The sequence below is a fragment of the Pocillopora verrucosa genome, chromosome 1, assembly GCF_036669915.1.
Source record: "Pocillopora verrucosa isolate sample1 chromosome 1, ASM3666991v2, whole genome shotgun sequence".
NCBI classification, from domain to species: Eukaryota; Metazoa; Cnidaria; class Anthozoa; order Scleractinia; family Pocilloporidae; genus Pocillopora; species Pocillopora verrucosa.
Genome location: NC_089312.1, coordinates 21,797,392 through 21,811,832, shown reverse-complemented (window position 1 = coordinate 21,811,832; position 14,441 = coordinate 21,797,392). Strand labels below are relative to the sequence as shown.

The following is a 14,441-nucleotide window of genomic DNA, read 5'->3' as shown; positions in this document are numbered from 1 at the left end:
GCATAACGCGTAGTTGAGAGAAAAGCCTTTCACTTGCTGTATGTTTTTAGCTGTACTATAAAGGGTCAACCAATAATTGGGAAGTTGGCTGTTGGGAAACAGAGTAAGGTAATACGGGCCCTATATAAGCCGGCGCAAGAAATTTTAGTAGAGATAAAACGAGGCTAATTGTGTGCAATTAGTATATGAATTCTTATTTCATAATGATACCATACTATTAATATCAACCATCCAGGTATGGCTTGCAGCAAATCATGGGGAAAAAAGCCTCCTCGAAACATCAGGCATTGATTATCTACATCAAACGTTTCCACTATGATGAATCAAGATCCAACCAGAATGCAGTTCATGGTAGATTATTGAGTTCACGGTTCTGTCTCCTTCAAATCAGTGTCCCTTTTATTCAATTCGGCTGGTAATTTCATGAGAAATTACAATACGTTAGATCTAATGTGTGCAACGATGATCCATTAAGTTTGATCAATTGGTTACCAAATCTGAACACGTTAAACGGTTCTTCACATAACTGAATAAGCTGCCTTGTGAGGTTTTCAGGTTACAACGACTATATGAAGATCAGGGAATGGGAAGGTAGTTTCTGACACGCCGGTCAATCGGAGTGTGTTGTTTAGTCAAACGGGACCGCTTAGGTTAGCTCAATTTTGTCACGCGCTATTTTACATTGGGTGCATTGACACAAAAAACGCTAGGTTTTTGCTTGAGAGTGGGCTTCACCCGCCTTTGATCCAGAGTGGCCACTTAAAGCGCAGGAAGCTTAATGTCAAGGCTAGCACTCGAACACAACCCAGGGACTGGATTGGTAACAAGGGTGGGGAGGAAAGGTTTTGGACACCTCAGTCTCTTAGAATTCGTTGTCCAGGGGAAGAGGTTTCTGCGAAAGGATAGAAGTTGTAAGTTTGAACATGATAACCACGATAACCTCTTTATAATGAATAATTTTTCCTTTATTTTTAGTACAAGTAAACATAATACTGGATGTTTTTCAATTAGTTTTCGTGCAAGAAAAAATATTATGATCACTTTCCTGGAGGACAAAGTTTGTTTATGCGATCATCAAATATTTTCTCTGGAATCGGCCCGTTTGGTAGACCCTCATAGTAAATTAAGTAGTCAACTATCAATTCAACAAAATTCAAGCTGTGTTCACCACATTTAAAATTATTACCTTTCGTAGTCTCGTTTAATTTTTCATTTGAGCTGCACACTTTTGAATGAGTACACAAGTTTTCACATCCTAGTAAAACATCGCTTAAAGTGGTTTTAAGCATAAGCACCTGTTGTTCTCGAGCTGGTTTTGGGCTGAAACACTAACCCATTGTTCTACGTCCTTTTACAGCTGGAATGTAGGCTTCTATTAAGGAGCTGTAGAAAATTAAATAACGGTTAAGTGTGTACTTTAGTAATTCATGGAAGAGGCGGAACATTTAAGTCCCCTTTCGTTTCAAAAATACCGTTCACGCGTATTTTTTTTTTATTTTATTAAAAAATGTTCCAAAGACTAACCTTGTAAATAATATTTGTTTTTAGAATAAGAGAGATGGTAAGTTTTTAGCTCGGTAAATAAATTTTCATGGGAACTTAAATGTTCTTACACGTTTTGTGAATAGGATAAGAGAGATGGTAAGTTTTATTCTATCATCTCTTATTCTATTTACAAAACATGACGCCATCGACATTAGTCGTGGTTACACTGGCCCTTTTACCTATGGTAAATAGCGTTTGCCCACGAGCAAGGACATTTTTGTGTGTAACCGCTTTCTCCAGACCGAAACTGCTTTAAGGTTATTTCCATGGATACATCAAAAAGAACATGACAGTTCCTGAACCGAAAAGTTCGGTTTATCTGCTCCCTAAGGTGGCTTGACCAATCATTAAGCAGAATGTAGCTAATACAGGAAATCGCCTGCAGTGTTTTGAGGTGACCTCCGATGCGCTTGGTCAATTTCGCGCCTTCTTCGGTGTCTTCTCGCAAAAAAACTGTTGGACTGTTATATTTATGGAGGACTGTCGTATAATGAGCAGGAGAATCACTGTAATTTAGCTTAATAGATCTCGATTCGTAACATCCATGTTGCTCTGTACTTTTCCTGCCAATTTGTCAGGTCAGTGAACTCATATCTAATTATCCAAGGGCAACATGAAACCTAAGCTTAACCAAACCCAAGCCATTTACCCTCCGTAAGGCCCCAAACCCAAGGTGTGTGTAACCACGGCTACCGTTGATCCTCGCAGTATGCAGGACGCGTGTCATATGAACTTCGTAATGGACCAGGCAATGGACCTCGCTCACTATGGAGTCTCTGTGGTTCAGTGTTTAGAGCATCGGAGCGCGAAATCCGAAGGTCTGAAGTTCGATTCCTCATGTTCCACGCTCGTGACAAAACGAAAAACGTCTTTCTCTAAATATTTATTTTAAACGGTACCATGCAGTGTTTTTTCTAATTTTTATTGGTGCACATTTCTTTTTAATGCGATATCGCGATTTGGATGCTAAAAAAACTCGTACAAAAAATGTTTTTAAAGCGCACAGCCCATCTTGAAGGAAACCATGCTTATCAGCTATCGTCCTTAAGGTTGCTAAAACAATGAGAACGATGGTTGACGGACGAGTCATTTACCGGATGCAATTTAAAAAGGACGTAGGCAATATATTTACGCAGAGATATGTAAACTTCCTTGAAGAAAGGTTTGTTAGACCGTGACCAATACGCCAAAAACAAAAAAGATTCGTAGTACAGAAAAAAAGTTCTCCCCCAAAGGCACTGACATTCCTCCACACTTCTCAACTCATGTTTGGCCGTTTAGCATGAAGTGAGCCAGTGGGCTACGACCCAAAAGTAGGGGGAGGTTATTTGAGCTCGCCGCGCTTACATGTATGTTCTGGAAAATCTACTCGAAAATATGTTACCTCAGGCCATCTTACCTTCCCCATGCACAACAAAAGGGGAAGGCGATATAAGATATCGCTACATGGGTATAAGCAATTAATTTGTCATATGACGGCCCACCCTCTTACCATTTGAACTTCCATATTCACGATTAGAATAAAACGATTTAGGAAATACCTATGTCCATACAGATATTATAAGATTATCAACCATGATCTATACAACAATCTCTTTGTTTAGCTCCTAAAACCGTGGCAGAATAGACAAATTGTCCTTCACTTCTAAATCATTTGGCCAAGTCCTTTTAAATTCTCTCATCATTGAAATAAGGTCCAACGAAGGCCAACGCTTCTTAAAAATTTCAATGAATGAAGTGAAAAGTGGCCAATCGTTTCTTACTATTCCCTTGAAGGGGTAGTGACGAGTTTGCTTCACTGTTATATGAAGAGTTTCGGGAATTTTGCTAATACTCTTCCATCCAGGAGGGCTCACCACAAGTTTCCCATGATCTGGAATTGATAACAACTTCTCCTCAATAGATTTATGAAGGCGTTTGGCGAAAAAACGTTGGGCCCAACTGTCAGAACAGATTAAAAATACCGCAATGAAGGTGGATCCATCTACAACAGAAGACCAATAAACGTATCACTGAATTAAAAAAGAAACAAACTAAAAGAAGAAATACAAAAAAAAAAAAAGAAAAACAAAATAAACGAAAAAGAGCGCGAAAAAAAGAAAAAACAATGACATCATGAAAATTATCCTACTGTTATCACCAAAATTAAACAAAATTATGAATCCGCGAACGCAGTCGAACCTCCGTGAGCAGCCGCCCAAAATGTAAGGCCTAACCAGACCTTTCAAAGGCGTTATTGCTTGCGACACGAAAAGACGACGTTTCACTGAGTCTGGCTCTACCTAGAATGCTAGCGTTTTCGGTATCCCCTCTGGAAATACCCAGAACACTGAAAGTAAATTAAACAAGAGATTGGGGCAGGCACACCTTTTGCTGTTCATTACGAGAAAATACGCATCCATTTGCGTGAAAAAGCGAACAATTGCGTAAAGTTACATTCGTTAAAGAGAAAAAATGATCATTTGTGCGTAATTCAGATTTCTAAAGATTTTTGCATTTTAATCAGCATTGGGTAGTAGACACAGACAGTACACAAACAGTATAGACCAATTATTAACATTTTTATTACACTGTATGCAGTTCAATAGCATTCCTAGACGGCGTTAGTACGATTAAGAAAGTCATTAACGAGCTTGTACAAACTATTGAGTGTTTCTTACATTCTGTATTCAAATACCGAATTCCATTTGAAAAATACCCATTCCAAAATTATTTTGTTCTAAATTTTAGTTTACTTTTCAATAATCTCTCTATTCAAAGACATTGGCAGATAGGTCTGCATTAAGTAGTACCATTGTGTACTTTAAGCTGCGTTCACAATGTCGATGTTTCTGTGCAGAGCTTCAAGCCGTTGTTGTGTTCGAAACTCCTCAGTGGGATTCCTCTGGCTCTGGTCTTATCTCTATTATCCATGCGTCTTTGAGCGAGATTTCGGCCTTGATTGCCGCTTTCAGACAGCTCTACGATGTTGAGGAAAGGGCTGTGGGGGGGGGGGGAAGGGAACATTTTAGGCTCTGTGTCTGGGGCGGGAATGACTAGGTTTCAGTGGGCCGGCACTCCGTCATACGCGAAGATCACCTCCTCCTTGATATCCAGACTTGTCCTCGCCTGCGCCAGGAAGTTGTCGAAATGCGCAGAATTCATTCCACCAACAGCTGCTGAGGAAAACACAAGTCCATTGATAGGCGATATTTTCATGGTCACAGTCAAGTTTATTACTCGCTGGCCGCACACTTGACGTTACGCCCTCTCTGCCTGCCGCGCTCTACCGTGACTTCTGGCCGTCCAAACGTTGTAGCCGCATTTGTCGACAAACACACAGTAGCATACTACGGCATGGTCCATAAACCAGGTTCCGTAATCGACTCGTTTGTTCAGCACATCAGGTCTGTTTCTGTCAGCAGGAAGGGGCCTTGCCAGTTTCACTCGAAACAGCATCCCGTCTAATGTCCTTTCCATGGTGCGGTCTTGGATCTCGGGTTTGAGTCATATTATGGTAGCCGTCTCCTCAGTTCACTGTTTATCCGACAAAGTGTGAGTAGACAGTTTTCGTTAATAATTTCCTCTAGGCAATCTCTTATCTCATCATTTACGCGCACGTTGTTTCTACCATCTCGTGGTCCATCCTGGATCCTGCCCTCTCAGATGTAGCGCGCCACAATGCCTCTTGCCGTTGATCGGTTCACTCCGAGCGCGTCTGCGACCACAAGATAGTCTTCCTCCTGGTCCTCGAATCCTCTTACGATTCTCTCACTGTGGTCGAGTGATATTCGGCTTCTTCGTGGCATTTGGCTAGCGGCCAGAAGACGTTCACGAAGCGAATGAACTGAACGAAATTTACTGACATTATAAAGTCAGGCAAAATAAGTGTTCAATTTAAAATCAATACTTGCCTGTTGAATGCAAAAAGCACTCAATTGCATGTACAAGCACATTAATGATTGTCTTTTTCATACTAATGCCGTCCAGGAATCCTTTTGAATTGCAAACAGTGTAATAAAAATGTTAATGAGTGGTTTATACTCTATAATGTTTGTGTACTCTCTCTAATGACTTTCATGATGGCTTTGATAACTTGTACTTTGTATACTGATATAAAGTTTTTTTTCTTTCATAAAGAAAAAAACAATATAAATGGACAAACAAAAAAGAAATATTTAGTTTCTTCCTCAAGTCAAACAATAGAAGGGTTAATTCCGTAGATTACTCCATATCCTTGTTAACCCTTCAGGCTAACGTTTAACATTGTTCGTATAATTTCCTGATTATACCCAAACAATCACGGTGTAAGTAGCAAAAATTTAACTACTGCTTTTTAAAGCTGAGTTCGAAAGAAATAGGGAAACCCAAAGTGCGGCTACATCATTCTTTGAATGCCATAAGTTAATGTTTGTAGTAACTCTCATGATTCTCACACCGATTTCAAATGTTTTGTCGTTTTTATTGAGATTTTTCATATTTTTCAAATACAATTGTATATTCATCAAGGCCGAATAAAAACCGAATTAAGGAGAATATCTCTTGTCTACCTACGCCTTTGAGTGACTAAGACACTCATCGCTTCAAAGACGTTTCATAGGTCTCCTGCCTTAAATAACATCTTAACAGACATTGCTGGAGTTATCTAACTTAGCAAAGCAATTTCTCTGACTTCAGGACGCAGTTTTAAAAGTCCACCACGACTCAACATTGGACGCCATATTACTTGCCCCAATCTCTTTTTAATTTACTTTTAGCGTTCTGAGTATCCCCAGAGGAGATGAAAGTAAATTAAACAAGAGATTGGGGTAAGGACACCTTTTTCCTCAAGATCGTAGAGCAAGCCGTACGCTGTCTGAAAGCGGTGATCAAGGCCGACATCTCACGTACGGAAACTCAAAGACGAATGCATAACAGCGATGAGGCCTGAGACAGAGGAATCCCATTGGGGGAGTTTCGAACACAACAACTGCTTGAAGCTCTGCACAGAAACATCGACACTGTGACCACAGCTAAAAGTGCATAATGGTACCGCTTTATGCAGACACATCTGCCGAGATGTTTGAATAGAGAGATTACGGGTAATCTAAAATTCAGAACAATATAAATTGGAACGGTTATTTTTTACATTGGAATTCGATATTTGAATATCGAATGTAAGAAACGCTCAATAGATTGTACAAGCGCATTTAATAATGACTGTCTTAATCATATTTACGCCGTATAGGAATGCTCTTAAATTGCAAACAGTGTAATAAAAATGTTAATAATCGCTTTATGCATAACACTGTTTGTACATTGTCTCTATTGACTTTCATGATGGTGTTCATGACTTGAAGGTTAGCGCAAATGAAAGTGTATTTTTCCCTTTTATGTGACAAACGACGCATAAGAATGCCCAAAAATGTAATTGAATGCTGATTAAAATGCAAAAATCGTAATTGAATCTGATTTACGCGCAAACGATCGTTTTTTTCTCGCCAATGAATGTAACTTTACGCAATTGTTCGCCTTTTCACGCAAATGGTGCGCATTTTCTCGTAATGAACAGCAAAAGGTGTACTTGCCCCAATCTCTTGTTTATTTCACTTTTATGTTCTGAGTATCCCCAGAAGGGATACCGAAAACGCTGGCATTTTGGGTACGGAGATACTTAAAACACGGGGATACCCAAAACGCCGTGACAGCGGTATTTCAATAAGTTGTGCTCAAACAAGTACAAAATTATCCAATCCAAAAAAAGGAAGAAATTCGAAGACTCCAAGTCAATGTACCGGACAATGGAAAAATAAATTCCTTACTCGATGATTTAACACATAATACGAGCGAAAATTGCTGTAATTGCCCTTATTTTCCCTCACCACTACTCGGAGAAATAACATGTAACTCCCAAATATCTCTCCGTGTTATATATGTTAATCCATAGAACAAGGTGCATGTCTAGAACCCATTGTTTGCAAGTATGAGCGTCACTTTTAGAGCCACTGTGTTTGTTAGGAATGCTACCTATGTGACAAAGAGAGTAGCTATCGTGGTTAAAACCAACAGACAGTATTTATCAACGCTTAAATCAAGGACGATTTGTATATAAACACCCGTATAAGACGTGTTAGTCGGAAAAGGCAATCAACGATGATCAGAGCAGCACACCGGGAGCGCTCCTATTCGATTGGAATCACGTACTAAAAACAAGCAAGATCATTGCAGTTTGTAACACAATTAAAGTAGTAGCGAAAATAAGTCATGAAAATAATTCAGGCTTTAACAAAATTCTTAGCCATGAATGTCCAGTGATTTTTCCTTTAAAGTTTAAAAATTCCGCAGTGAAAAAAAAAAATTCCATACAACCTCTTTTACAAAAAAACAAATATAAGTACCCCTGGATCAGATGATTTTGTTTCATTTGGTAGCCATTTTGTACGCAATGACTTCTAAAAGATTTGGAAAGCGAGAATTTTTGTACGGTTTCGAAGGTTTCCAGTTTCCAGAACATGTAGTATTGCACCACAAAAATACTATTCTAAATGACCACCGGAAACTGACTTTTTGGCGATGGGACACACAAGAGGGTCTTAAAAAGCACACAAAGAGAGGCAACGCAGAGGTGTGCAGAAAGATCTTAAAAACACTTCTTTTCATGGTCATTTCCTAGTATTTGTACAAATTTACTAACCTTGATCTTGGATCCATTTGTCCATGACATTTAACAAGGCCGACTCTGCATCACTTTCCTCCCTTTCAATATCTTTAATCCGCTCAGTTCCCCTTTTAATTTCTTCTTTAAGTTTCGTAATTTCTTCCATTTCGGTCTCGAGTTGTTTTCTCAGGGAAGGTTCATCCCTTTTGAGATCTGTAATAAATTTCACCCTCGCTATCGAAGAGTCACCTAATCTCCGCATGCCTTCTCCTTTGGGGCTTTTGCTCTTCTCCTGGCCTTCCCTTTCAATCCCACTTCTCACTTTAGAAAGCTGGATTTCTAACTCATGTCTGAGTTGCTTCTCCCAGGCGAACGTATGCATCTTCGACAACTCTTTCCGTTCGATATTTCTCCGCATTAGTAACTTATCTCTCTCATTAGGAGATGTTATTACATCTACTTCGTTTTTTGGGTTTAGATCTTTAAAAAATGTTTCAATCATTTTTACAGAATCCTTTTCGCTGCTAACATCAACTACCACAACTGCCATCTTGCTGTAGTTTTTCGTGCGACGATCACCGAGTTGCAATTTTTCAACTTGCTCCAGAGACAGCGCAGGACAAAGTGCACGTGGTTTCACTTTTGCTAGAACCTCAGCGAGATCGTACAATCGTAAGGCCTCAAAGCATTCTTTCAACACGCTCACAGTTGTGTCAGGAAAGAAATTTTCAATAGGAAGGAAGGAGAAAGACAATGGATCACCTTTTAAACCGAAAAAACGGGAGACTTTTTCCATTGCAGTAGCGTCAGCCTTAAGCCTTTGATTCAATTCAGATGTGACCAACTGACTGAGATCTCTCAAGCACAGTCTTTCTGCTTCAAATGAAATGGAAAAGTACAATTAAAGATAACATTGGATAAGCCTGTTTTAAACAGGCCACAAATGCTTCAGAAACTGGGTTACGCGCTCAACTTTTCTTCCCCGTAAGCACTACTGAGAAAAGAATCTTTTTTCTGTGTTCACTTGAATCGTGTTGCATAAGGCCTGAGTTACGCTGACACTTGAAAAGATTTTCAAATCGACTTTCTTGTTTTATAGGAAGGCTGCTTGTCTCAAAAGCTTAAAAGCCAGCCATCACCACCCAGACGGGTGGTGATTTGTGGTCCAAAGGAAAATGAGACGGGGTGCGCGAAGAGCCATCGTTGTAAGTGTACACGTTTCGTACTCCCCTTTTCCTCCCATTTGTACAGAGTCTAAAAGGACAAGGGAGACCTAGGCACTAGCGTAATCTCCCCTGGATAACGTCTGTCTCACCTACACATTACCAGCACGCCAATCCACCTCACTCCCCCAACAACAGAAAATACTCTTTAATCTCTAAGAGTTCCATTCGACTCAAAGTTTCATAACTTTTTGATTATTTGATGGATTTCCCTGAACGGACGAAATGATAGTGTAGTGAAGATATGCTCATTGAATCAGATGTAAAACTAAAATCACATTAAGCTGTGCACCTGTAAAATTTGGAGGAGGAAAATTTCTTTCGTACTTTTTTGATCTTTGTTTTTTAAAGCTAGTTAGCTCAAAATGAAAATTCTTTCAAAGCCGCTAATGTCGTTTTTGATGTGCCCCTCCATAGCTTTCAAAAGGTATACTGTATATTATCATGGAGTTTGCATTTATGGGGTAAGGGCCCCAATATTATCAAAGTCAATCAGTTTTTAAAGGGCTAGAGTTTGGGTAAACTTACCGCTAATTTCTTCTGTTTCAATTTCGGATACCGCTGCTTGTGTACCCAGAGCACTGTCACTCGCCTCAGTCGTCACACTGCGAGTTTCAGGGACATCTTCCAGATACTTCTGTACAAGGTAAAACTTCTCCATATCCATTGGCTCGACCTTGTGTGGTTGCCACAATCGATGCTCTTCAAGTCCTTCCTCGGTTTCTTTAAGTTCTTGTGCTTTAGTCTCTGAGAAAGAATCACATTCATGTTCTTCTATTTGTTTCAGATCGATTTAAGCTTTCAGGTATGCTGTGATATGTACTCATACACTATTCACATCGTTACCTTCAAGCTCGTAGGGTATTTTCTTGAATATGGTTTGCTGCCTCTTAGCACTACGATCTCCAAAAACCTTCAAAGAAACTTCTTCAATTTCTTTCTCTATAACTGCCATTCTCTGATTAAATGCTGCCTGGATGCGTTTGATCTTTAACATTGACAGTTCCTCCTTGACGACGGGATACAGAACTGAATCAGAGTTTCTCCGGGTTCGTTCCTCTCGTCCAGTGAGTTCAACTTCTACAAAACAAAATAAAAACAGGTAAACAAGCTAATCAAAAGAAATAGAAGGAAGTAATGTTTGCGGAGACAACATACTAAACCATTACTTAGTGTTATGATCTGAGGCGGGAGATAGATTTGGTGAAAGCGATCAAAGAAGTGTTCACAGATATAGATTTTTTTCCGGCTAATTTCTCAAAAGTATGTAAAATATACCAATATCAGTTACAATTAGCACATATCATTAACTTTATGAAATCCATGGCGTGTGGCTAGTCACAGATTCCCATATTACTTGTTATAAAAACACGTTTGAGATTCAGAAAAAAAAATTAGCATTCAGAGAAGTTGAAAGGAGAAGAAATCTAAATTAGACGTTTTAAGATAGGGTAAAATCTAACTGATACAAAATTCAGTCAGACATTATAGAACGGGGCAAGAGATAATGCATGTAACCAGACTGCCCCCTTGCATAAGTGTAATTTTTTGTCTGATATGCATTCGATATTATTGTGCGTTTCCCTAAACTTCCCTTTCCCGCCGATCGTGAATTCATACGCCTTACGAACGTTACACTAGGTGTGGAAAAAAAAAGTGTCGAAGAATTCTATTTATGGTTACGCTGGGGAATATCAAACGAAACTACACAGTAAATAGATATACACCGTAGCATTAATTATAGGCCTTTTGTTACTGTATAGTAACTTTTGACCAATGTGTCAATTCATTAGGAAAGCGCAGGGTCTTCGCTATCACGACTGCACTCGTCCCTCACGACCTATCATTCATCCATCGACTGAAAACGCCGGTTTAAGCTGACTGAGAAGAGTAGGTGACAGTAACAAGAAACCTATTGTGCAACATACAATACCTTGAGCTCCATTCATCAACTCGAGACAAGCTTTCTGATATTCGTCTTCATCGATGGTGACATTCACCTCCACATCTTCTCCACTGACGAGTTCTCTCACCTCATCAGTGACAAAGAAATCGTGCAGATGTCTTTGAAGGGTCCCATCTTGATACATCTTCCACAAAATTATAAGAGCTGATAAACTTTCAGCTTGAACTGTGAGGCACACACAGCCATCTGTGATTTGAACCAGCCTTGTACCGGCTGGAAGCACACAGGTTTGTACAGCTGCAACCAGCTGATCAAATGAGGACCAACGACTCAACACCTCCATGGCAGAAACGACTGTAAGGCCGCCAGCAACTACTTTGAATACTGTTTTAATGTTCACCACTGAAAATAATAAAATTATGTATATGTTTTGTGATATGACTCATTCTACCAAGGATAACTCGAACCGCAAAAAAGAATATGTTTCATGTTGACTCTTTGTTGGAGCCAAGACTTTTTGATAAGGGCCCAGTCCTCTTCTCCCTCTTTGTCTAAAACCGTCACGTCCAAGGGACAGGGTGAGCCCTTTTAAGAGAAATTATCAGGAAAAATTTTAACTGGCTTACCTCCTACTAATGTGCTTCTAAAGGATGACATAAGAGCAGCTCTTTGTGCTATATAAAGGGAACAGCAGGTGTCAGTCAGTTAAGTGAACAACAACTCTTCCTGCCTATCATAGAAAAAACTGTCTCAGGATCTTTCTCTCTTTCATCAGATTTATATTAAGAGTGCTTAGTTACTAAGTTGGCTGCACCATTGGATAAGCCTACTTGAAGGTTAAGGACGAGGATCTCAAGATAGTTGGCATCTTACTCAAGGAGTGATACTAAAACAAAACAGTTCTTTAGGAGGTAAATATTGCGGTGGAAAGCTCCCCTGCCAGTCTCAGGAAATGTCTGAGTAAATAACATGATTTTTCATACCACATGTGGTATCTCTCCTTCCTTTCTCGAGACTACAGTACCGTTCGAAGATAAGCGAACCACCTAACGCGTTGTCAACGCGTGGGCTCGAAGAAGTCAACGCGTTAGTGCTCTTTCGCTAACGCGTTAGCTAACGCGTTGATCATCGACCCGTATCGCCTTTGTTATTCACTTTGCCACCTCCAACCTTCTTTCTTTTGTATCCAAACTAAGAGGATTTACAGCCTCCTACGAGATGATGTCAAAGACAACCAGCCCACACACTTCAACATTCCTCAAGAAAGGATAAGGGAAAAGAAGCTGGGAACAGGGTTGTATACGCTTTGATAGATAAACCCTACCTGCAACCTTCCTTTCTATTTTACACTGCAGGTAGGATCGTAAATAATTTTGTTTGTTGAGGATCAAACTGACCTCCACATCTATCACAGACATAAATTGTTTTGAGCATTGCCCTCAAAGTTCTGGTGCTTGTTTTTAAATTTCACATTTGAAATAGGGTTAATTATTTTCAATTAATTTATTAGAATTGTATGCCATAGAATTTCATCTTCTGCAGACAACTGATTGTCTGGTGGCAAAGATAGCCGTGAGCCCAACGAAGCGATTAATTTAGTAAGTATTATCAAGTTCTACTAATTGGTAAACAAAAATTGCGAGAGCTGAGTAAGTGAAACAAGTCCATTAACACACGAAGCAAACGCGAGACTTTCAGACTTTCAGACCAGATTGTTATGCGTCTACAAAAAGAATCAACCTGTTTCATGTTTTGTCGCATTTCTTTGCGGTGTTGTTTCCCTACAACCGAAGATGAATAGTATGAGTTTCTTGAACATCCCATTAATTCCCTCAATCAAACCCGGATGATGTACAGCTTGTCGAGGACAAGAGCGGCAACAAATACTACGGACTTTTTATACTTTTTATCGAGAAAATTTATAAAAGTCATTGCTGACCATTAAAAACAGAAAACAGAGATTGAAATACCTTTCCTCGCTTCGGATTTATCTTCCCGATTTCTTCGTTCTTCGAACTGTTCGAGTTCCTTCAAAAGCTCGTTTGACTCTGTTTCAGCTAGAATGTTCTTCACAACATCGAGATAGTCAATCTCAAGATTGCCTTGATTCTCCAGTTCTCTAAATAGCGAGCGAACATCCTCAATGTTGCCTTCACTCCCTTCGCGAACACTTCCCCTGCATATCGCGATCAGCCGTTCCAAATCATTGAGCGTATCGAGTGAAGAAATTATCTTTTCAAGCAAGGCCTTGTATTCCTTTCTTTTGCACTCGAATTTCTCCACCTTTTCAAGAAGAGCCCAGTCTTCGACGCCCCTCAACAGTCTTTTCATTAGCTGAAGGCGATCACTTCCTAAATTATTATTTTCCTCCAACTCTTTACACAACGACAGAGTATCATGGATGTTGCCTTCGCTGCCTGGCGCCAGATTCCCTCTGCACATGAACAGAAGGTGATCGAGTGCATTCAGTTCGTCGAGTTTCCGACTTATTGCGAAGAGTAAGTTATTATATTCAGTGGCAGACATATTAAATCTATGACCGTAGCAATTCTCTTCCTATATGCAAAAGGCTTAGTAATCTCGTAGTTGATGTTTCTTTATGGATTCAACATGGCGGATACAAGAACATCACGACAATGCAAGTCACGCAACTGAGTGCCGTAGAAAACTGCGCACGCGCACTCCGGTTCCTCAGGAGGAAAGGGCGGAGCCCTAAGCCTGAAGGTGACACAACTTCCTGAAAGATGAGTCTCTTATTCTTTAGCTCCGCTTACCAGTACAATTTAGTAAACCGACAAGGGCAAATAGAAGTGGTGCATAAAGCGTATGTTACCGCACATTAAAGACATGCATGCCGAGATGTTCAAGAGAAAAGAACACTAAAATTAACTAGTTACAGATAGAGCTTTAAGTAACTCATAATAGTACAAAAGGAAATGCGCGCTATGAAAGATGTTTGACTTTTGAATTTCTTTACGTCCCTGCGCACTGAAAGCTAAATGGTTACAAAAAGGACCGATCAAGAAGCAGTACGCTACATGACGAGTTTAATTTTAACGGGGAAAACTGGAGTACGAAAAACACATCAGACAAATAGTTAAAACGAGCGCTTTTTTTTTTTCAATTCTCAGTAAAATAATCTTAACTTAAA

General features: G+C 39.7%; 1 protein-coding gene and 1 pseudogene across 3 annotated transcripts; both read right to left on the bottom strand.

Moving 5' to 3' along the window:
• Positions 1-2,413: 2,413 nt before the first annotated feature.
• On the bottom strand, positions 2,414-14,393 carry LOC131785176 (uncharacterized). 3 transcript variants are annotated; one of them, XM_066165914.1, is made up of 8 exons: positions 13,261-14,393; positions 11,917-11,964; positions 11,318-11,692; positions 10,231-10,464; positions 9,913-10,131; positions 8,198-9,037; positions 7,386-7,530; positions 3,398-3,529 (listed from the first exon to the last, which is right to left on the bottom strand). In XM_066165914.1, exons 1-7 carry the CDS (start codon positions 13,814-13,816, stop codon positions 7,388-7,390), a joined length of 2,415 nt encoding a protein of 804 aa, XP_066022011.1. In that variant the 5' UTR covers positions 13,817-14,393; the 3' UTR covers positions 3,398-3,529; positions 7,386-7,387. The 3 variants fall into 3 exon arrangements, with proteins under 3 accessions (XP_066022006.1, XP_066022008.1, XP_066022011.1); XM_066165909.1 differs by lacking the exon at positions 7,386-7,530 and having other exon boundaries at positions 2,414-3,529; XM_066165911.1 differs by lacking the exon at positions 7,386-7,530 and having other exon boundaries at positions 2,414-3,529; positions 8,198-9,034.
• On the bottom strand, positions 4,277-6,573 carry LOC136283341 (uncharacterized; annotated as a pseudogene).
• Positions 14,394-14,441: the final 48 nt, after the last annotated feature.